General features: G+C 37.0%; 1 protein-coding gene across 1 annotated transcript in view; it reads right to left on the minus strand.

The window, feature by feature from the left end:
* Positions 1-22,198, minus strand: part of DNAH11 (dynein axonemal heavy chain 11) — a 137,809-nt gene that overhangs the window by 23,491 nt on the left and 92,120 nt on the right. The window contains 5 exon segments of the mRNA XM_067292188.1: positions 3,166-3,288; positions 13,713-13,780; positions 18,698-18,799; positions 20,939-21,082; positions 21,494-21,607. Coding sequence (XP_067148289.1) covers positions 3,166-3,288; positions 13,713-13,780; positions 18,698-18,799; positions 20,939-21,082; positions 21,494-21,607 — 551 coding nt within the window.

A 22,198-nucleotide genomic window follows, 5' to 3' on the forward strand; every position in this document is an offset into this window, starting at 1 on the left:
GAAAATTTCCTAAAATATTTTAGTAAAAATAAGGTCACAATCTAATGTATATTAAGAGTCACTGAGCATGTTTGCTAGTTAAAATAGAATATCTAGACTTGAATGCCTAAAGATTGTTAGGCTTCTAAGTATAAGACACTTAAATAAGAAGTCTGATTTTCAGAGAAAACAAGTACCTATAGTTCACACTATAACCATCCACATGGTGAGTAAAATATAATTATACACATATATTTGAAGTTCTCTGAAGCTGAGAATTTTTTTGCAGTCTTCATTCAGAAACAGTCTCAAAAGCCAGTGTTATAGAATATCTAAGATTCCAGCACAAGAACAATCTTGGTAAACAATGAGGGAGATATGATTTTATGAAGCTGCTTCACAGATTAGCAAGTTCTCTAATATGCAGACTAAAATTTGCTTTGGAAGGAGAGCAAGCTGATAAATCTCCCTAGATATGCTTTCTGTCGATTGATATGATAAGATATATTTTACTTAAAATTAGGATTGTCTGAAGCTCAGTGGATTTAATTATTTGTAATTATCCAGTTGTTGTCAGTATGTGGCCATTTTATGACAGTGGTATCTACTGTGTGGGTCAGGTTCAACTGTATATCTTTTCAAACACAGAATTAATGTACTATTGATGAAACCATTACTAGAACCAAATTAAAGTCTGGGCTGATGTATTGGTCCACAGGGTGCTGTCAGACATGAAAGGAGTAATTAGTATTCATTACTTCATACTCTGCAACATTCCAATTATTAATGAACTTCAACTGCTGGACTGTACCATATCTATCACAAATATCTTTCTAGTCTTTCTTTATTAGGAAGAAAAAAAACAAAACATGTGCCTGACATGACTACTAAAATAAACAAATAACAGAAATGACCCCAGAACAATGAAAACTTTGCTTATTTGGTAGTAAAGAGATATTTTTACAGATATGCACCACAAGGGAGACTTGCTACATCTTCAGTGAGTCAGAAAATGAGAGGTCATATAATGTTGCTAAAATATTCACCAAAGGAACTTTTATTCATATTTGAATATTTTCATATGCGTGTGTGTGTCTGTGTGTGCAGCTCAGCTGTACTACGAGGAAGCTTTTGCTAAGTAAATGCAATATTATATTGCTGTGACCCCTGTCCTTTTCAATCCAACCTTTTTCTACTGTTTTATATTCCTCTTTGCCTCATGCTTTAAGATTTGTTAGACTACAGGATGTGGCTCCTATTTCTCTGTTAGGCCAGTATAATTCTAACTTTCCGTAAAGTTTCTCCACTCAGTTTCTCCACTACAGATTCTATAAATCAGGCTTAGTCTGATCTTACTCTGGTCTTACTCTGAAGTACTTCAAATGCCATTATGGAAAAATGCAACAAAAAGGAACCATTTCAAGAGAACAAAGAGCAGGGCAAGGGTATATCTTCCAGGAGCTTTATGTATTCAAGATTTGAGCTATAGTATATTGCTCAGATTTAGTGTGCAGGCACCAAACCCCTGAAATCTAGGGGTGGGAGAGGAGGAAGAGAAAACTTGGGTAATCTGACCAAAACTGGATACCAATTTTATTTAACATCATTTTCATATTTTCTCTCTTAATAGCTTGAAACTGTGCAAGTAGTCTGAACACTCTTTGAGTAAAATTTGAGGCCAATCCAGAAATGCTGTCTTTGACTTTTTATCTTTTTGTATTCTTTAACATGAAAAGTCTAGCTGTTGATGTGTTGTTTGAAAATAGCAATAGAAAGAAGAGAGGAATATTTTCAGGCTTCAAAATAAATTCACTTTGACCAGAGTCAATAACACAGCATTTCAGTTCATGAGACGAAACATTTAACAAGATTTACCAGGTTTTCTCCCTGTAACGAAAAATCAACATTACTCTTCAAGTTGACTCCATCTGTTACAGCTGCATTGAAGACTCAACAACCACTAAAGGAAGTCTTCATGAAAAGTGACGGAGAGCACGACAGAATGAAATTCTCTTGCACCAGGGCCTAGAGGATTAGCTTCTTTACTTTTCACATTATCATCCCTGAAAATTCTTATGTAGAGGTACCTTAATTAGATCTTAGGAAATATTTTTGATATTTTTCAAATTTGACAAGTTTTCAAATTCTAGGCAAAAAGGGGGGTGAGAATGGGAGATTCATACACACTCCACACAGGAGAGCAAAACACGTTTCCCTGCTTTCTTTATACCATTTAACACTCATGGTATAGCAGTCTTAGAAGGGTTAAGACACATTAACTCAGTCTTCTGTTACCTGATCTGAATCTCCCACTTGAATGCCCAAATACAGGGCTGTCAGAGCTGTAGTCCTGTCATTGGGAGGGGGAGTTTGGAATAGTTTCTGCAGTTGGATGCTTAGAGCACTTGCATGAGAAATGGAGCATGTGAGCTTTGGTGTGAGCAGACTAGTTTTCTAAGAAAAACTGAAGAGTCAGCAGCAGCACCACTGCCCCTGCCTGGCTGGTTTTGTGAATGCTGTCAGCTAAGCTGCTCTGATGCACAGGACATTGGCAGCAATACTGACTTACAGAATTTCCATCTCTGGCTGCTCATTTTTGCCCCATGTTGTAGTTTTTCAATTTTTTTCCTCATTAGCCTTTTTTTTTTAAACAGTTCCTTGATTTGTTCCATGGGATTGTCCAACAAACCGTGCAAAGTTGAGGCATGGTTTCCTTAAATTGATATTACAGCTGGAAAACCCTGTACTCTTAAATCCAGATTTAGTCTGTCAGTTTCCCTTTTGCTATAGATGTCTAAAATGGAAATGCAATGTTTTCTTCTCTTTTGGGCCAAATGATATTTGTTCCCCTTTTTTGTTGTTCCTTTTCTGAAGTAAAAAAGAAAGTAACGGTTTTCACTTTGGGTTGAGAAAGCTCAAATGTATGTCTGTATTATGTTTCTAGTTCAATTTGAGAATTCCAGATGAACTAGACAATCTATATTTTGAAGTGAATTTTGTTATCTAATCAGATGCAGATACTAACATCTTAATATTCACTCATTACTAGTTTTTAGCCATTGTATTTTAAAAAGAAATAGGTAACTGACTGAAAGGTTATGAAGTAGTAAGCAAAAAATGGCAAAAAAACTCCCCAATATAGATCCAGCTGTCATGGAAAAATTCCAATTACTCAAGTTTACTTACTTTCCCATTTTAACTGTATTTATTCCAAGCAGGGGATCACATATGGGATCAACAGACTCACCCATACTTTCCATTAATATGGTGTCTCCATAAGCCAAAGCTCTTTCAGTAGTCTTCAGAAAACTTATGGAAAAAAAACAAAAAACAAACCCTCAAATATTAGGTAAGTGCTGGTTATAGAAAGATACATTTCTTTTATATAAGACAATTGGTGAATTTTTTCTTAAGGAGCTTGGTTAAACCATGCAAAACTGTGTTCACAAAGAGTTTTTCAGTGGTTAAGAGTTCTATGGTTTTGAGTTCATCATCTTTACATCTACGCTCTTATTAGTACTCATATAACACAAAACATATATTGCTGGGGCTTTTCTTCTAAGCAAATATGAGGATCTAGCCCCACCCTGAAAACACAGGAACTGACATATAGAAACTTGGAAGGGCGTATATATCTTCCAGCTTTTCTTATTTCTTTAGTTTTATATTTTTGTGTTCTAGCTTTTGATATACCCTCATCTACACAATAAATGCTTCCTTAAAGGCTTAGAATCTGAAAGATTTGGAAGAACTCTGTTTCAAAAGGCAATGAGAAGAGAGTAGACAACTCTGAAAGGATAAGTAAACGAGCAATATAGCTTTGTGCAGAAGGATACAGCAGGGTATGAATGAAAATCACAATTATTCATGAGGGTTGGGAAAGTTAAAAAAAAAAGATCAGGGCAGGTGGGAAAAAGGGTTCATTCAGAGGAGTAGACAGGATAAATGATAAATGCTTTTTAAAAAATAAGGCATTACTGTGACCATTTACTCTGTGGTATAATTGTGTGTTGTATCTGGATTTCAGTAAAATAAACTCAGCTAGCCCCTTCTAGTCTTTAAAAGTCTTAAAATTGTTTAAAAACTTATGCAGCATTTAAAAAAAAAAGTATTTTACTGTTTATTTATCAGCAAAGGACCTGATAATGGCTTTTGCCTTGAATGCAGTACACTGGATTGAATCTTTCCCTCTGTTAGATGCACATGCTGTATCCTGTAGACTAAACTATACAGTACCAGTAATGTCCTATCATCAGAATTTGCACCCTACCTATTGAAAAAGTGATTTTCCCTTCATAAGAAGTACACCTCAGCTTCCACTTTATTTCTTCCTCAACACTCACAAAGAGAGTAGCAAAAGGTCCTCTTTCAAGCACCATTTTAAATGGAAAATGATACTATGGATAAATAAGCAGCAGCATTGTAATATTTCAAGACTTCAAGTAAGGGCATTTCAAAAAACACCAATCCCTTACAAAAATTAGGGGAACTTCAGGGCAGTAAATGTGAAAGCCAATTCTTCAGCAGGCACATACCCTTTCTGTCTAAACGTATGACTTTAAGGTCAGCCCCATATTTATTCTTTATCCATTTAATTCCCTGCTGCTGGGGATCTATCATTGGAGGCCAGCGCTCGCAGAGAGTTAGGAGAGTGGCTTTTGCTGCTGACAGAGACTCTATCACCGGGCAGTCCCTCATTATTCCATGCTGCGATCGTAGTGTCATCAGTCAACACTGCAATCAGGTCCAGGCCTTCAGTTACGGGAACATGAACCTTTGAATCAGAGCATAATACAATAATCCAGCAAGGCTGCAAAGTAGCAAGACACAACCCAGTGCAATGCACAAGATAACTGGGCTGGTATAAATTAAAATTTGCTAGACAGAAAAGTAAGAAGGACCTATCTGTAGTAGTGGACTATCAGATGCAAAAAAACATACCAGAAAATGTGAAGAGGAGATATTTATCATATTTATCATGGGTTTTCAAAAAGATGTGTTTTCATTTACGACATTCATTTCATGAAATCTATTTATAGTTTGGTTAAACTAAAAAAACCATACAGTATAAATTTCAGTGTATATGGATTCTGATATTGCAAATTCAGTGCTCACATTCAAGAGCATTCAATGCTTTTGAATACGTATTTCTGGAACATAAATCAGTACTTATCTACACAAAAGTTAGAAAAGAAGCAGCTATCTAACAGGCTTCCAGGATCTCTTATTAATATAATTCAGTTATGCATTAACAGGGTCACCTTCAAAAGTTAGAGAACAGGACAATCTCCAGGGGCGAGGGCAGCCTTGGAGCTCCCGCGGAACCAGCAGTGGCAATGCGCTGGTTGTATGAATGCCTGTTCACTACGAAGGAAGCTGTGGTCTCCACAAATGCTAAGGCAGCCATTGGACAACCACACTTGCTGGGTACTAATGTGTCCCAGGCATTTACAGAAGGACAAAAATCAAAAAGAAATAAAATTTCTGAAATCAGTCCTTACTGAACACATTCATCCAAACATACCAGAAGACTGAGAAAGTGATTTCTTTTATCTGTGGACTGTAAGGCAAGCAATACATTCATTTTCATGAGTTGAAATATTTCCTTGTGGAAAACTCGCATTGTGGTGATATGACAGTTTCCAATATAAATTTTCACACAATGCAGGAATTATTTTAATATACAGATACATCTATTGCTCCTGTAGCTGCAGAAAACCGATACTTCATGACATAGAACTAGCTGTTGTTCTCTCTAAAGATGACTATTAATAAGCATCTATTTTTAACATGACTTCCCAGATGCCTTTCTCTCTTCTTTTGAAATCTTCTCCACTTGCAGGAAAACAATCAAAACTGAGATGAGGTATTTTATTAACTGCTGTTCAGTGAAAGAACTTAAAAAGTACAAAGTTATAGTATAAATTATTTTTATTTAGAAGAACATTCAATCCATTTTAGAGAACTGCTAAAAGAGTTAAGAATGAGGTTTGTGTCAAGGGTCCTACTATCCACGACAAATAAACAGAGCACAAAAGAAAAAATTATATATAAGAAATACATATATAATTTTTTCTATCTATCCAGCATTAGGCTGCAATGTAGAAGGATGTTTGAAAAAGAACTTTATCTGCAGACAAATTTTTGGCAGAAAAGGCCAGGTAGATGTTTCAGGAAAAACAAAGCTCCACTCAAATTAGTGATGGTTAAACTCTTGCAAAAAGCAAATGACAACAAAAAGATGCTCCAGCAGTCTCAGTGCTGACCTTGGGAAGCTTGAGTTTAGCTTTAACCATATATTTCTAGAGTGTCCTCAGGCGACTCCGCTGGCCTGCTGTGCCTTAGCTTTCCAATTTAAAATAGGGATAACAGTTCCATACTTCACATACATCAGAGAATAAACTACATTAATTGCGAGACAAGACTGTGATTTGTGACACATTGGTAATATTAAACAAGTAGGAAGAGGTCAGGAGCATTCAGAGCAGTAAGGAAGACAGGAACAGTCCAAAGCTTCATGAAGAAGAATAAGGAAGGAAGGGCTGAACGATACAGAGTGGTGAAGATGGTGACAAGAGAATAATCCAGTATGGAAGGTACAGCAACAGAGGGATTTGAAGAAATTTCATGCTAGTCAGACCACATCATATTACAGCCATACTATATAAGCTGCATTCAAGAAAGATGAATGAAGTGGCAGCATTTGGTGAAATACTGAGGTATGAGGCATGTTTCCAGGAGGCCAGAGTAACATGCTGCAACAGCCACGAAAGGAAATACTGTAGAGACAACTCACTCCTCTCTGCATTTTTTGAATCCTATCATGATTTCCTCCATGTACAAAGAAAAGGGGATTTTTGTAACTACACTCTTCCTGGAGCTCGAAAATTAAGCAGAATAGAGCTCTTTACATCACTGTACCACCACTTATAGCATTTGCTGTTACACAGGTGTCACAGAGGGCAGAATTTGGCATACCGAATTGGAATGGGAAAGAATTTTCGTTTGCCAAAAGGAAATTATCCTCCCTCCCTCATTCCCCTCAAAATGTACCTGCAATCTGAGGAAAGCATATATACTGGAAAACAAATACTGAACTGCAAAGGCTATTTTATAGACACTTTTAAATACAGACCTGTAAATCAAATTTTTGAAAGACAGTGACTTTAACAAATCAGACTTTTCATTGGAGACTCCTATTTTGTACAGGAAATTTTACCTTTAGCGACTTTAGAAAAGGAACCCAGAGATGGTCCATCAGTTCCTGGCGATACTGTTTTGTGAAGGGTCCAACGTAAGACACAAATGCGGCTGTTAATAGGACATCACCACATAAAGTTTTCTTTTGTGCCTTGAGCTTACCAACAGACTGGCTCCAATGCATGTTTTCAGACTGCAAAGCAAAACTAGAAAATGTTGTGAACAAGCATATATTAATCAACTCCTGAACAACTTAAAAAGGACAGAACAGTTAATCTCCAATTTAAAAAACAAAACCACACAAAAGCACAATAGAAAATGTACTCTGTTATAGTGAGGGATAAACTTACTAAGACTATAAGACTGAGAATAATCCATACTTTTTGGTGGTGATTTGAATCTTTTGAGGCTGAAAAATTAAGAATGGGCTCTTCATTAAGCATTCTAATTCCTCTCCTTTTCTCAAATTTCCAGTAATTCTTGCTTTTATTTAAACCAGATATAGTATGGCAGTAGGGCCTTGTGCAAACAAGCCTTGAGCTCTAACAGTGACCTTTGTAATGTAGCAGTTTTGTTTTGAAGTATTTTAGATATCCAGTTTTTCTACAGAACTCATTAGAGTCTTCTTTAAATCATTAACTGAAGACAACAAGACAACAAATCCATTAATTTACAAGAGGGCTTTTTGATTTATCCATTCTCTCTTCTTGTTGTCACTGACTGGTAAGTCATAAACAATAAAGAGCACCCACTTCATTCTCCAAAATAGCTTTGAAATTTGAAGATTTACTAAACATAGAATGATCGTCTATTTAAATCTTCAGTTATTTTACCATACCACCCAAGCACCATAAATCACGAGCGACATTGGCTAACAAGGGTTTAAGAGTTGGAACATGCAGTGTAATAAATTTCCAGACAGTTAAAAATCACTATAATTTTATTCTAATGCATTATAGATTGCCTGTAATGTCATCCTGGCCAGGGTGACCCATTTCTAATTTTGAACAGCTGTTCAGCTCGGGAGTTAGTTAATGATTAAATATAAATTGCCTGATTTATTAGTCTGAATGGTTGAGCTTCCAGGTCAATGCTATATAGACAAAATCATCAGTCTTGATGCTTTTCAGAAGTTAACTGTCTCCTGTTGTAGTCAAAAAGAATTTATTCTCAGAGGAAAAGACTTGACATTCTCAATTAATCCTTTTAAATATCTTTCCCCTTAACTTACACAATAAGATCACTAATAAAAACCCTCAGGTCTTGGAGAAAAACTTCCTTTAACTGTGTATAAACCTTCAAATCCAAGACTCGGAGACTATCTCTGTGCAAAGGCCATTTAGTTTCCAATGACTTTGGGGGTCTGCAGGGTCAGGCAAATGGCAACTATCTCAGGTGTGTCTTGGGGTGATCAAAACTTTTCATATGCAGATAATATAATACACCAGCAATTTTGCTGTTTTTATAGCAAAGCAATTATTTATATACTTTACATCTTGGCATATTGATTTTAGAATAAGGTATTGTAAACTTATCTGTTTTAATTGCATTAGGGTTTTTTAGATAGTTATAAACACTGTTTTCCAACCTGTTTTTATCTTCTTGATTGCCAACTTCTACTGACAGATTTGCAAAAACAGAAGTATTCCTTTTGTGATCTTAGAAAACAAGGTCACAGGGATTTTATGAAATCCAGCTTAAAATATTTAATAAAAATCTATTCAGACTATCTTGGAAATTCACGGAAATGAGTAGTGTAAATATCTTTTGCACTTTTTAATTCCTGTTATTTATCAAAAAGGAATGGGTAAAATTCTACGTGATGCACCAAGGCAGCACAATTTCTGTAAAGACTTAAGGGAGACTGCACAGCAACGCTATGGCTTACTTCAATGGTTTTCTTGAAACTGACCATTAAATAGGTATGTGCTAGCTTTAATCATGCTTTTCTACAAATAAAGGTAATAACTACACTGAAATGTATGTAATTTTAGCATAAATGCATTCTACTTGTAATTAAAAATGGATGGTTTCTACAAAAGGATAAAGCAAAAACAAACAGCTAATATGTGGTTGGTGCCTTCCACTTATTTACAGTTTAAGCGCAATGGGGGCAGATGCAAGGCGACTCCACCCTGACCTAAAGGATTACTCAGTCTTTCTGCTCATTAGGAAGAGGCAGCCCAGGCCGTCAAATGTGTTCACAGTTGTGTATAAATGTGGTAACTTAGTTACGGAGACTTTTCTCTAGGGACCATACCAATACTGGCCACTCAGTAGCACAAAGTTTTTTGCCAAGTGCAGAGTAGTATCCATCATTTCTAGTGCAGTACATTTCACTTCCCAGGATTTTATGACGGGTTGGGGTTTTTTTCCTCCTTGCATTGATTTAAATGATTTTTCAGCAAGGTCATCTTGTCATTCCCCACTCCCTCGCTTTTTTCTTCCACTCTATTCTCAGTAATTTTTTAGGCTTAACCTAAAGTTTAACCAGCTTATTCCAAATATTTCAAAAGTCACACTGGCAAGAACAAAAATATTCTTACCTCAAGTCCTTTGACCAGACTGTTGACCAGCTCAATAGTTTTGTTTGTTCAGTTAAAATCATCTTGACATTGGACTTTCTCTGCAATTGCTTTCTTGAATGAAGCTGTGAGCTGACATAGATTGCTATCCAGATCCTGTTCAAAAAAGGGATGGGTAAATATTATAGCTTAAGCTATTTGTTTTTATGTATTTTAATGGCAATATTTGTACAGCATCTTTCAGACTGAAGGATACAAACTTTTGAGGAAAGGTTTTGTTGTACTCTGTATTCTGTCTACAGCTCCTGCCACAATTTAGAAGAAAACCATCATTAGAATCCCTTACTAAATATCCATTTCAATAGTGGAGATCAGGTGGTCGAAGATAATTTTGAGAGAGAAGTGTTTCTGCATGATGACAATGACCTGTATACAGTAGGATCTAGAGGTCCCAAACAAAACCGGAAGTTTATTGTGCTAGATTCAATACAAACTTTTGAGGACATTGTTGCTATGTCTATGCATTCTAAAGCATTTAAAATCATACCAGAGAGAAAAAAAAATGCAGCAAGTGAATTATTTCCATTTGGTAGAAGGGACCTGATGGCATAAGAAGGTCTGGCAATTTGCCTTTGGTTTTACTAGCAGCCGAAAACAAGGCAGATCTCCTGCAAGCCAGTCCACACTTTTACCAAAGAGCAACAGTCTCAATGTATCCTGCACAGAGGGCAGCAAAATGCCCTACCTCTGCTTTTGGGGATTTCACACTGAAACCACCTGAACTCAATAGCAGCCACTGCCCCTGCAAATTCCCTGGCTTAGAAGACCCTATGAGTTGCAAGGAGTATAAGCAGCACAGCAGAGAGCTGCCCATCAGCAGAAACGTGTTTTGGTGATGGACACAGGTGCATGGTGTACCTCCTCCTGCTGCGGTGACCCAAGCACAGCTGGTGAGACTGATCCACTCTCAGCACGGCAGGCTGGGGAGGCAAGTTCCTGCTTCCTTAACTTCAAGGGACTGTTAAGGCACCTTAGCTCCTGAGCTCAGAGCAAAATATTATCAGTCAACGAAGCAAAGAATTGTTCACCTATGCTTATTAACCTGAAGCAGCTGGGGACTTCCAGAGAGATAAGGACATTAGCCCATCACCCTTTAGTTTTCAGTTTCTGTCACTCTTGCCCTGCAACCAGTATTTTCCTGATCTGCAGTTTTTTCTCCAGGTTATCTTAACTGAGTGGTTAAGACGATTTGCAATTTTGAGATAAAATCATTTAAAATTGTTTCTGTTAATGCCTACTTGACTAGAAAGCTGAGAAACACCTGGATTAAGAGCTATATTATCACTGTTGAAGATTCAACTTCCTCTCCTTCTGAAAAAGTCTAAGAAAGATGAAAATAATCAGTCAAGAGTCAACAAAGCTAATCATTAAACCAGAGAGGAAAAAAAAAAGAATCAGAAGTTTCTTTTCCTTATGCAAATAAAAACTCCAAAATATTGCTTTTGTTCATCAAAAAAGAACAAAAAAAGAAAAACACTCAAAACATTTTTCTCAGTTTTCCCTCTTATCAGGAAGATAAGCTTTTACATTCTTTCCTACTTGTCAGAAGAAAAGAGAGTGCTTTCTATCCATCTTAGCAAACCAAAAAGTCCTATTGAAAAGAAAGGTGTTAAAGTCAGGTATCTGAGTGGTGGAAACTATGCTGTTAACAGCTTAGAAAGTATTATTTTTACAAATAATCAGGCAAGATGGAAAAGAAATGCAAGAACAGAACTTGAAAGACCATTAAAAAAAACCCCAAAACACGGAAACAAGACAATGCAGGCTGTGGCAGGCAAGTTTCCTGAAACTATTTCGTTCCTCTACAGGAACTTCAAAACTAACAACTGTAAGTTACACTTTAGAACAAATATATCCCATCTCAGATTTAATGGAAGAATCACAACAAGAGCAAGGAGTGAATTGATCCACAAAAGCTCAAATGTTTTCCAGAAGAAAATATTTAGTCCTCATCTGCCAAGCTCAGTGCTTGAATTGGTGATGTTCAATCAAAAAAATTCAAAATAATATATAATTAAAAATAAGAGCAGTATAATGCATTAGGAAAGGGGAAAAGATGAAATTACAAATTAGAGTGTAATAAAGAAGGTTGGCTTGATTCCTTGGGAATAATGAGGCAGCCAATCCACTTTTTAATGGTGATGATCTTTAAACTGAGAAGGTAAAGAGGACTTCATCCCATGAAGATGTCTGATGGAGATCTGCTATAAGTAAAGTATGAGCGAGTCTAACGTGCAAGGCATAAAATGAATGAACACAGAAATAGTTCTTATCCCTTTCCTTTTCTGAATGCAGAAACTGAAGAAAGTATTATTTCTACACATCTCCAGTTTGTCTGTGTGATAACATACACCTGATGGAGGTGTATGTTACAGAGGTCAGGTTACAGAGTTAAACTATAGGATGCTGCTAGGGAAACGAACAGGAAACAAAAGACTGTCAAAGTACCACTGGCAAAAATGGGAAAAAACATTGAAAAATGTTAATGTTTGCCTGACCTGATGCAGCTAGCAGGTTAATTTTTCTGAGCCTGAGCTTTAAATCAAAGGGCACTCATCCACCAAAGACTCAAAGGAAGTAGGGATGGCAAGAATATTCTTCTGCAGTGGAAAAAATACTAAGGAATGTCCCAATATCTTGGGGTTTTGATACATAATAGTCTCCTATCTCAGAGCACTTCCTACCTCATGACCTTTGAATAGAAAAGGTGTAACTACAAAGACACCATTTCTGTTTGTAATTTTTTCATATGATATAACATAAATAAAGTATAATGGTAGCAATAGGAGGATTACCTATTGCATTCCTATTGCATTTTATACCCAAGTACTCTAAATTCTATAGAATAATGCACACATTTTGAAAACACATATTACTGAGAAATTTAGTACCAGGGAATTTTGCTCCACAACTCATAGCAGAAAGTCATTAATCTCTACAGCAAGCCTGCCAGATTGTGTCCTTGCATAACCTTTTTCAGAAACAGCATGTATTTTCACTGTATTTAAGTGCCTTCATATGGTAACAGTGGTAGTTAAGCAATTGTAATGATAAATACAAATTGCACCAGCTACCCTACAAGTGTGAACTTGGCCAAACTTTTTAGCCTTAGCACTAATAAACATTTTACCCTTCCTTCTGTTTTTGCATATAATAGTCATATTTGTTGTAATATATATGGGAATGTACAGTGATAATTTTCACAAATATTTTAGCAGATAACTAGTCTTTGCTGTATAGTGCAACTCCAGCTACTAGGAATAACCTCTAGTGTCTTTAAAGATGGAATTCTGATTCCATTTCAATCAAAACGCTTGAAAACTAATTTTGCTCTTGAAGAAGAAATCTATTTTTCTATTTCCTAACCTGTTCCTCTGTCCATTTATTGTAACAAGGTAGCAACTGGGTAGTTGGACTGGATGGACAAATGTATGTGACTTATGGGTCAAGGAGCACAGAACATCCATGAATGCAGGAGGAGAGATCACTAACAGCTGATACTCCATCTTCAAATCTATTCTTTAGAAAACCGGACAGAAGAAAATGGGAAAGAGACAGGCAAATAAATGACCAGAAGGGAAAAGGCCAAGAAATGAACTGAAGGCTAGCAGACCACTGAAGATATGGATTGATGTTTGGATAATGATAAGAAAAACTTTAATGCCACTTCAATGCAATGAATAAAAAGAGATTATATAGAAGAGTAACTGATTCATTGCTCTAATTCAATTTGTTTTGCTCCAGAATACAGAGTATTACTGAAAGGCTAGTGTTCATAAATGACATACAAAATCTCTCTCTTTTTCTGTACTGCTTAATTTGATGCAGATGCAAATCAATTACACTGGTGGAGTACCTTCTTCTTGTGGGCTGTATATATTGGCCTTGTACAAGCTTAAAAGAGTTTTGGCTTCCCAGAGGATGGCTGATAGGGCACAACATATCTACCTCATCTGAGGAAGAGTTGGTGGGAAAATGGAAATTTCTTGCAGATTGGATCCAGCTGGTGTGCAGCCCTGATAAAGAGATATGAAAATGTATGTATAACAAGAGTTGCTCCAATATTAGAGAACTTGATTGCTTGTTTTTATGGACTGTGGAAGGATACAACTGAAGTAAGGAATGGAAGCTTTTCACAGGCTAATGGGGTACAGAGAGTTTTCAGCAACTAACATAAATAAATTCAAGGCACTCGTCACTAAGAAGTACCCACACTGTACAGTTTTTCAAGAAGAAACACAAATTTGCCTTCTCTTTATACCCAAATTCCCTTGTACAGTGAATCATGCATATTAAACAGCTGAAACTGGTTGCACAGTGTGCAGGTTCATGTTGGAAAATACTGAATGCAGACATTAAATGAAGAAGCAGATCAAGAAGATACTGTGGTTGGAAAAATGGACTAGATGAAAGCGTGCTAGATGTAAAACTCGCTGGAAAAGTGGAAGACAACTGGTGAATATTTACATAGTACTTTATGCTAACTCTAATGGATGCCAGTAAAAAGACAATGTTTTGTTCTGATTCTTTCAGTCAGCTGATCACAGTTATTATGACCCTTGTAACATAACAGTCTTTACCTCCAATGAATGGGAAGTCATGCTGAACATCATATCCTTTAACATGTGAATTAACACAAGACAGTATTTCCAACTAGGGAACTCAAGCTGATTTTAAACATAAGACTGAAGAGCTGATGTCTGAACTAATTCATCATCTAATGATGGTGAATGATGCTGAGTCCAGAAAGCTTAGTGGAAACACTCTGTGAAATGCTAGCTATAACTAGGGTAAAAACAAAACCAAACTGAGGGTAAAAACAAAACCAAAGTGTTGGATTTCATGAAACTAATGAGCATCAGATGCGTTAAAAAGCAGAGGAAAGAATCCTATTCTGTACCTATCAATCTGCAGAGTTCCACCTACTGAAACTTATTAATGAACTTGGCTTCTCATCATCCTCTAACATTTCACAGGTAGGGAAACTGGGTCATAAAAACTGGATCCCAGCGGAGATGTATCTCTTAGCCATACAATTTTTTGTAGTTCAAACTTCTTGGGTTCACATTTTATAAAGTAGATGTTAAACCCCAGCTTCTCGTAATTCAAGAAGCTTAAACTTCCTTCTATGATTCTTAGGTTGTTTAAAGTTCTGTTGTATTCTAACTTGCAAAAGAATATTTTTTTTTCTCTAGTTGCCAGTCCTGGGGAAACAACCATTGACTTTTACATACATGTGTCTTGGTGGTATGTACTGCACTCTTATAGCTACTTTAATTATTTCCAGTCTGGCACACTGCTATCAGATAAGACAAGTTAAACATGTAACCAATACTAAGTTTATTCAAACACTTCCAAATCTTTTCTTTAAACCAATAGTTTAAATCCATGCAATGAACAACAAATGACATCCTTTCCCTTCTATGAGTACAATAGCTGCATGAATTATTGTGAGTCCAGGAGTACATTAGCTTATGTACAATATATCCCATTTGGATACAGCATATGTGTAGATAAGCAGTTTGAGCAAATGAGTAACCTAAATCACCTCACTTACGGAAAGCAGCAATACAAACTAGATGAGAATCCTATTACTAGCTGGAATTTGTAAGACATTTGGATGAACTCTAAGGTTTTGCATTGCCTTTACAAAGAATTGCACTGTAACTGAAGCTTTTGAAGTGGAATCTTTGGAGACTACACAGCAGAATTGCTTAAAATGCAGACTGTACATTCTTCTTCAGACATGAGATACAACATGTGGACTGTAAGAAGCAAACACAGAATTTTCCAAAAGAAATAACATGCCCTCAAAAAAATTTTACTGGCAATCCTCAATAGTTAAAGGATGGATTAAAATCTCAATTATGGAAGTTTTCCAAGCTTCTTGCTCAACTTCAAAATTGTTTTCATACCTCTGGATACATCATAAATAAAAATCAAATCCCTTCTCAGTTTCTTCAAGTTTATGGACTCAGTCACAGCTCTGTTACAAGAAACAAACTAAACGGGAGATTTCCTGAGACACATACTCTACAATGTGCAGCAGATTTAATATATCATCATAGCACACTCTTGTCTTAAATGTTACAAATGTTAACACAGTTAATTTACACACTGCATAGACAAGTGTTTCTTTTTTATTCTTCTACAGAAGTTCATCCTCTTGTGAAATATTAATGGATGAGCTGAATTTCAGCTTTATTTTTGGAATCATAAGATAATGTAGGCTACAAGGACCTTTGCAGGTCACTCAGTCGAACTGCCAACTCAAAACAGAGCTAATTGAAAAGTCAGATCAGGTTGAGATAATTTTACCTTGATTGGCTGATCAGGTTGAAAATCTCCAAGAATGCAACTTCTACAGCCTACCTAGGTAGGCTCCAGTGCTTAACTGAGCTCTTATGGTGAAGAGCTTTTTCATTATGTCCGATCAGATTTTCCCTTGTTACAACTTGTGACTGTTGCTTCTCGCCTTTTCATTATCCTTTCATTTCATAGTGTCCATTTTGGTTTCTCTAGTCAGTAAACAATTTCAGTCTCTGAAATACTTTCCTCCCAAATTAGTCTTGTTACCTAGCTTTGAATCCCACCTAATTCTTTATGGTCTTTCTGAGCCGAAATAGCCATTCCTGCACTGCAGCTTTCTCCTGAGGCTGTGCACTAAAGCTCTCTAATGTGTTCTGCATTGTGTTTCATCCCATTCGTAATACAGCTGAACATTTTGTTTTTGACAGCTGGAATTTGAATAGAAGTCTTCTTCAAACTGCCCACAGTCAGCCAGATATTCTTCCCTGAGCTAATAAGCAATAAGCAATGATCAAGAAGTATTCATGAACAGTTCAAATTTTTCCTTCCAATATGTATTATTTTGCATTTATCAGGAGTGAATTTCACCAGCTATAGTGTTCTCCATTCAACAGTTTCACGAACTCCGGACTTTATTATTGTTACAATATCTCCCATAGAATCAAAAGTTATACCTATGGCTCCTTAAAAACGTTCATCATGTTGATCATCTATTGTAAGAATCAGCTATAAAAACAATAGTTTTAACCAAATCCTCTGGCTTTGTAAAAGGAAGCCTGGCTGAACATGCAGTATGGATTTTATAAAGTGGTTAAGAAAAATATTCATATTAAATGACGTGACCACTGTTGCCCTAACACAGGAAACAGATAACTGCAGAGAGAACCGTAACTTAGTCTGTGGTGCAGAATTCTTCCTACTCAGAACTCAGCGTAGATGAGGAAGAAAAACCTACTCCTAACGACCTGTAGAAAAATCCACAAAGAGATGAAAGAGGAAGTAAATAAATATAAAAAGACAGGGCTAGATTCAAAGCTGGAACCTTACTGAACTGAAAGAACACTTAAAATACAAAAAGGTTCTTAGAATTGTTGTCAGTCAAGGAACAGAGAAGCATTAGTGTTGTTCTCTGAAGAATACATTAAAAAAACAAACAGAAGAAACCGTGAGATTCAGGGGTAAGTGCTGTGTATTGAAAAATCACTAAAAGGCTATTTTTGTACAAAAAGTACTTGCAATTCTTAATAAATATATATCTGTCAAGATGAACCAAACAAGAAAATGATCTTCAGTAAAGCTATCTTTTAGTGTATATAAAAGGTTTAGTAGAGCAGATGCAGCTTTGATCTGAATGGAGAAATCCAAGGCTAGGGCTGTATCATATGGGACAAAATATATACTCAACCAGTTGGTGGGTTTTTTTTGGGGGGGGGGTGCGCAGGAGGTAGAGGGGGGCAGAAGAGGAAGAGAGATGGTAAAGCTTGTCTTTGTTTACCCATTAAATCTGCTTCAGAACAAAGAAAGCTGGGTACGTGGTTAATAGGAGGAATAACAGGAAGTTAGTAAAGAATGAAGTTCACCGATACCTGAACTCTCAAATTTCTAAAGACTTTCAGTAAATCTTGCCCAGTCTCTTAACTGATACCCTAAGAGAAAACAGTGAGCATAATCCCCCTATTACAAATAAGTTCCGTTTGCTCAACCTTCATATATTGCTTGTTATCTCAAGTTGTGAGATTTTAGCTCTGAATACTACGAACAAAAAAAGTCTTAAGTCAAAGCCTTCTAAAACCAATTAATACCTTGTCTTCTGAACTGTCTAAAGCCTTGTTTGCTAAGTCGGGGTAATTAGCTTGCAGTAAAGAAACAAACTCCTTCCATCCACCATCTCCCAAAATACCACAAGTTGTCTTTGTCTGTTTCAAGAGCACTTTGTGTTGCGGGTTGCTCCATTAAACGAATAATGAATAAACAACAAAAAATAATGCCTCTGAAAACTTCAAAAGATACTTGGTAGTAAACACAGTTTTGGTTCAATCATTAACTCAAAAGAGAGCTGGGAGTAAAAAAACCTGTAACTGTAGTTTCCACTTCCAACTTTTGTGTGCGTCAAATGTGCAGACATGTTTGGAGATCTTTCAAAAAAATCAAAGGGGATTTGGTGTCATTTTTATGATATGATTAATAACAAACATAAACATAGATGAGCATGAGGTTCCAAAACCTTTTCTGGAAGTTTTTCCTATACTCCAAAAAGTCAATACACATATAATCAACTGGCATATATAGCTAGCACAAACCATAGCTAGTTACTTATATCAATGGTCATTTTGATTGACTAATCTATTCGTTATAACATATCTGGATGGTTGTGAGGGAAATCGGTCATTTCTTGTAAATAGGCTCACGTGCTACCACCAAAAATGCCAAATGTTGTTCGATAGGTTTATAGGAAAAATAGTATAATGCTTAATGCAACCATATCTTTAATACTTGAGCTAGGGAGTAATAAAATCAGTTGTCCCTCTAGACAGATCTTGTATTTTGCAACAGAGCTAGCTGCAAACCAATTAAATGGGCTCAAGATATTAGAGAAGAATGCTCATTAATCAGGCAGTACTTACAAGAAGCTTTTTCCTCATTGCTTCTGGCTTTTTGGTAGATGTTGCAAATTCAGCATTTGCCTGGGCTAATGTACAACATTTTGGCTGTACCTCACAACACACCTTGAAAAAGGCATACAACACAGGTTTATTAGACAAAAAGTTGGTTTCACATCCATTATTAAAATTGCAAATGACTGCTGATGAAAGACTTTTGGATAATTGTGTTGGTCTCTCACTAAATATATTTGTTTTATAAGCCATCTTTCTACATAGTAGTGAAATATGCAGAGAATTGTTTCAATATTTACCTAAAGAATACAGGAGATTTGATTATAGCTTATATAAGAATGTCTTAAGCAGAACTGAACATATCCTTAAGTGCGTCTCCTCTCCCACTGAAATTAATTTATATGTATCATTTTTATGGTTTCAGAATACAGATGGAAGCCATACAGGCATTAATTTTGAATAGATTTCTAAACTGAATAGTTTTGGAGCATTTTGTAATTAAATGATGACTTGCCATCATACTAGGATGAACAGAGTAATCCTGCTGCCATGTACTCAGGAGAATCACAGATGATCAACATTGTGTCTTACACTCTAGAGAGCCAGACTCAGATGGACATTTCAAGTGCAATGTGTACATACGGAGAATGATATTTCCCCACTGTTGCATCATAATGACAATTGAAAAGATCTGGACGGCCACACCTCTTTTACCACCTTCTACTAAAAATAAATACAAACATGCATACTGTTAAGCATTAAATATTTCCCACCGTCTGTGGTTGGTGTTGCATTTTTCCCAGAACACTGAACTGAGTTTGCCAAAATAATCACAAACTTCAATAACAAAAATTCTTTCAACTACCCTAGTCAAGAGAGGAATATATTGATATATATACACCTCACAGAATTTCACTATATTGATAACCTAGGCACAGAGACCAGCTGCTGCAAAGGGTTTTGTACGAACATAATTTGGGTTGAAATCTGGATCTTTCAAGTAATGTTCCTTGACAACTTTCAGACAAGCCTCAGGAATATGCTCCTCATCATGGTTGATTAAAGCTTGTAAGAAGTTGTGACAGTGTGCTCCCCCCCCCCCCCAAACTGATGTGCTCTCTCCCCCTCAACCTGACCTCCCACGTATGCAGGGGCTAGTTGAGCATACGCCAACTAAAGCCCATCTAGTATGCAAATATGACTATGAGTCAATCATCTCCCCCCCCCCCCATAAATAGGGGGCAGCCCAGAGCCCATTGAGCTCTCCTGCATGGCAGTGGGCTGCACTGCAGAACCTCCCCTTGAGCAGGGACGCCTCTCAATGTTACTCCTCGAGGTTGAGAGAGATTCCTTACCTGCGACAGATCCTTGGTAAGTGTTTAATAGCATGCTGAACTTTTGCGAACTTCGTGAAACTTTGCTGAGCTGTATCTCTGACTAATTGCACACATAATTCCTTAGACATAAACCGTTGACCAAGTCTGAGACTAGGACTGGATCCAGCTGCACCTAGGCTCCTCTCCAAAGGAGTTTAGAAAGCAAGGGGGTCCAGTCTGAACCTCGTGACTCAACGGGAGGGTCTCCGTTGCGCACGCATCTGACCTTGTCCTTCATGCAGTAAATAACTGAGTGAACCTTGCCAATCGAACCTTGTTAAATCATTCTTATTCGTGACTGAACTTTGTTAAGTTGCTGTCTTACTGCAATAAACATAGTGCTGCTTCCCTTTTATGAGTGAAGTGCATCACTCCTTTTGCAACAGAAGTCATCAACCTGCAAGAAGAAAAGCTCCAGTGTATCAATCCTTTTCCATTTCAGAGAATCAGAAACTAACTCTGATTTTATCACAAATGCAAAACTCAAATCCTGTACCAGCTTATTGTTTTGGAAGTGTTACACAATTCAAAGTAAAAACATTTCCCCCAAAGGCCTGAAGCATTCATTCTCACAAATATATTTTGTGATTTTAAGATTCACTTCAGGAATTTGTCAGAGATCAGATAAATGTCAAGAAATTCTCTCCCTTTGACTTCTATTTTTGCAAATAATTAATAAACCCCAATGGTTCTCAGGATGGCTTGTGTTAGTCACCAAAGCTACATGGAAGAGAAGACCACAGGATCAAATCCCATTGCCATAAGTTCAAACTGAGAGAAAATGAAGTTGCAATTTACTTTCTCTAGCTCTCATTTTTTGTTATCCTTTTCCTCTCTCTTCTCAGATACTATATGATGTCCCATTGATCACTACCTCTCCCATAAAGACTATGGCAGCTTTCCAGCTTCGGTCTTTGGGCACTTTCCCTTTATATGCCAGTAAAACCATTACTGCAGCAGTAACATTGGTTACCACCATTGGTGGGTTGGTGAAGGCTTTCAGTTCTGTAAGACTAACCTAAAAAAGATCAGAGAAACAGGTACAGAATTTTGCCATGCATATGCGCACAACAGCAGATGTGTACCACAGAAACTTTTTGATTACCAGAGTACAGCTCTCAGCTCTTTGAAGACCATTGCTTGTTTGGGATCCTATTACCAAGTATTTTGCGTGTCAAAAATACTCATGTATAAAAATAAATCACAGCCCTTCCTTTGCTCTAAATCCTCTTTGCAACTTGGCAAAGCAGGCTGATGGGAAGTGCAATACCAGGTCAGGTACAAGAGCTGCCAACCTGTGGCTTTAGAGTATGCTGCTTGGAGGTGTTGGAAGTTTGATCACTCCTGGCATTGGAACGACCATTTTATAAGTTTGAACTATTTGAACAAAGAAGGTTTTTTTGCAGACATAAAACCATATAAACTTTACCTTATTAAGTGGGTCTAAGGCTGCTCTAGCAGTGACAAGAGCAAGTTCAGCTTTCACCAGGTCATCCTCACACTCTTTCTGTTTCAGATATACTTCTGCTTTGACTGCTCCTACCTATTAAAACAATGAAGCTTAAGATTTACATTGAAAGCTAAGACTGTAAATTCAAACAGAGCTGACTAAGCACTTATGCTTGCATTCTGATGTCTGCATATGCAAACAGATTTTTAAAACCGTATTTCATTTTCTGCAAAAAAGACATCTGCAGCTCTGACACTTGGGCAGGTTTGTGTCTGGTTCTAGACACCATTTGTTTTGCACTGTGAGAATTAACATCTCCTGTTTATACCACTATACCACAGAAGAGCTGGTGGACCGAATCCTTAATGACAGCTGGGTTTTGCAGTGCCAGGAGCTCCATCAGGCAGCCACCGCTTGCTTCAGTAAAGCTCCTATACGCTCTAAGTTAGCTAACACATGCAGTTGCTCAGGAGTGAAGTCTTGTACACGGTGAGGAGCTACACCTTGTGATAAAGAGCCAGGGACAGAGGGATGTGCTTGGCAGATCAGCAATCTACAATCATTAAAAGCTAACAGGCTTTTGAGTAACTTATGACCTCATATTGCAGCTGCTATTTCTACAGAAGCAGCAGTTTAACCTGTGGGTAGCTAGACCACATTTATTCTTATTTGCCAGAGAGCAAA

Source organism: Apteryx mantelli, chromosome 2 (genome assembly GCF_036417845.1).
Source record: "Apteryx mantelli isolate bAptMan1 chromosome 2, bAptMan1.hap1, whole genome shotgun sequence".
In the NCBI taxonomy this organism is placed as follows: Eukaryota; Metazoa; Chordata; class Aves; order Apterygiformes; family Apterygidae; genus Apteryx; species Apteryx mantelli.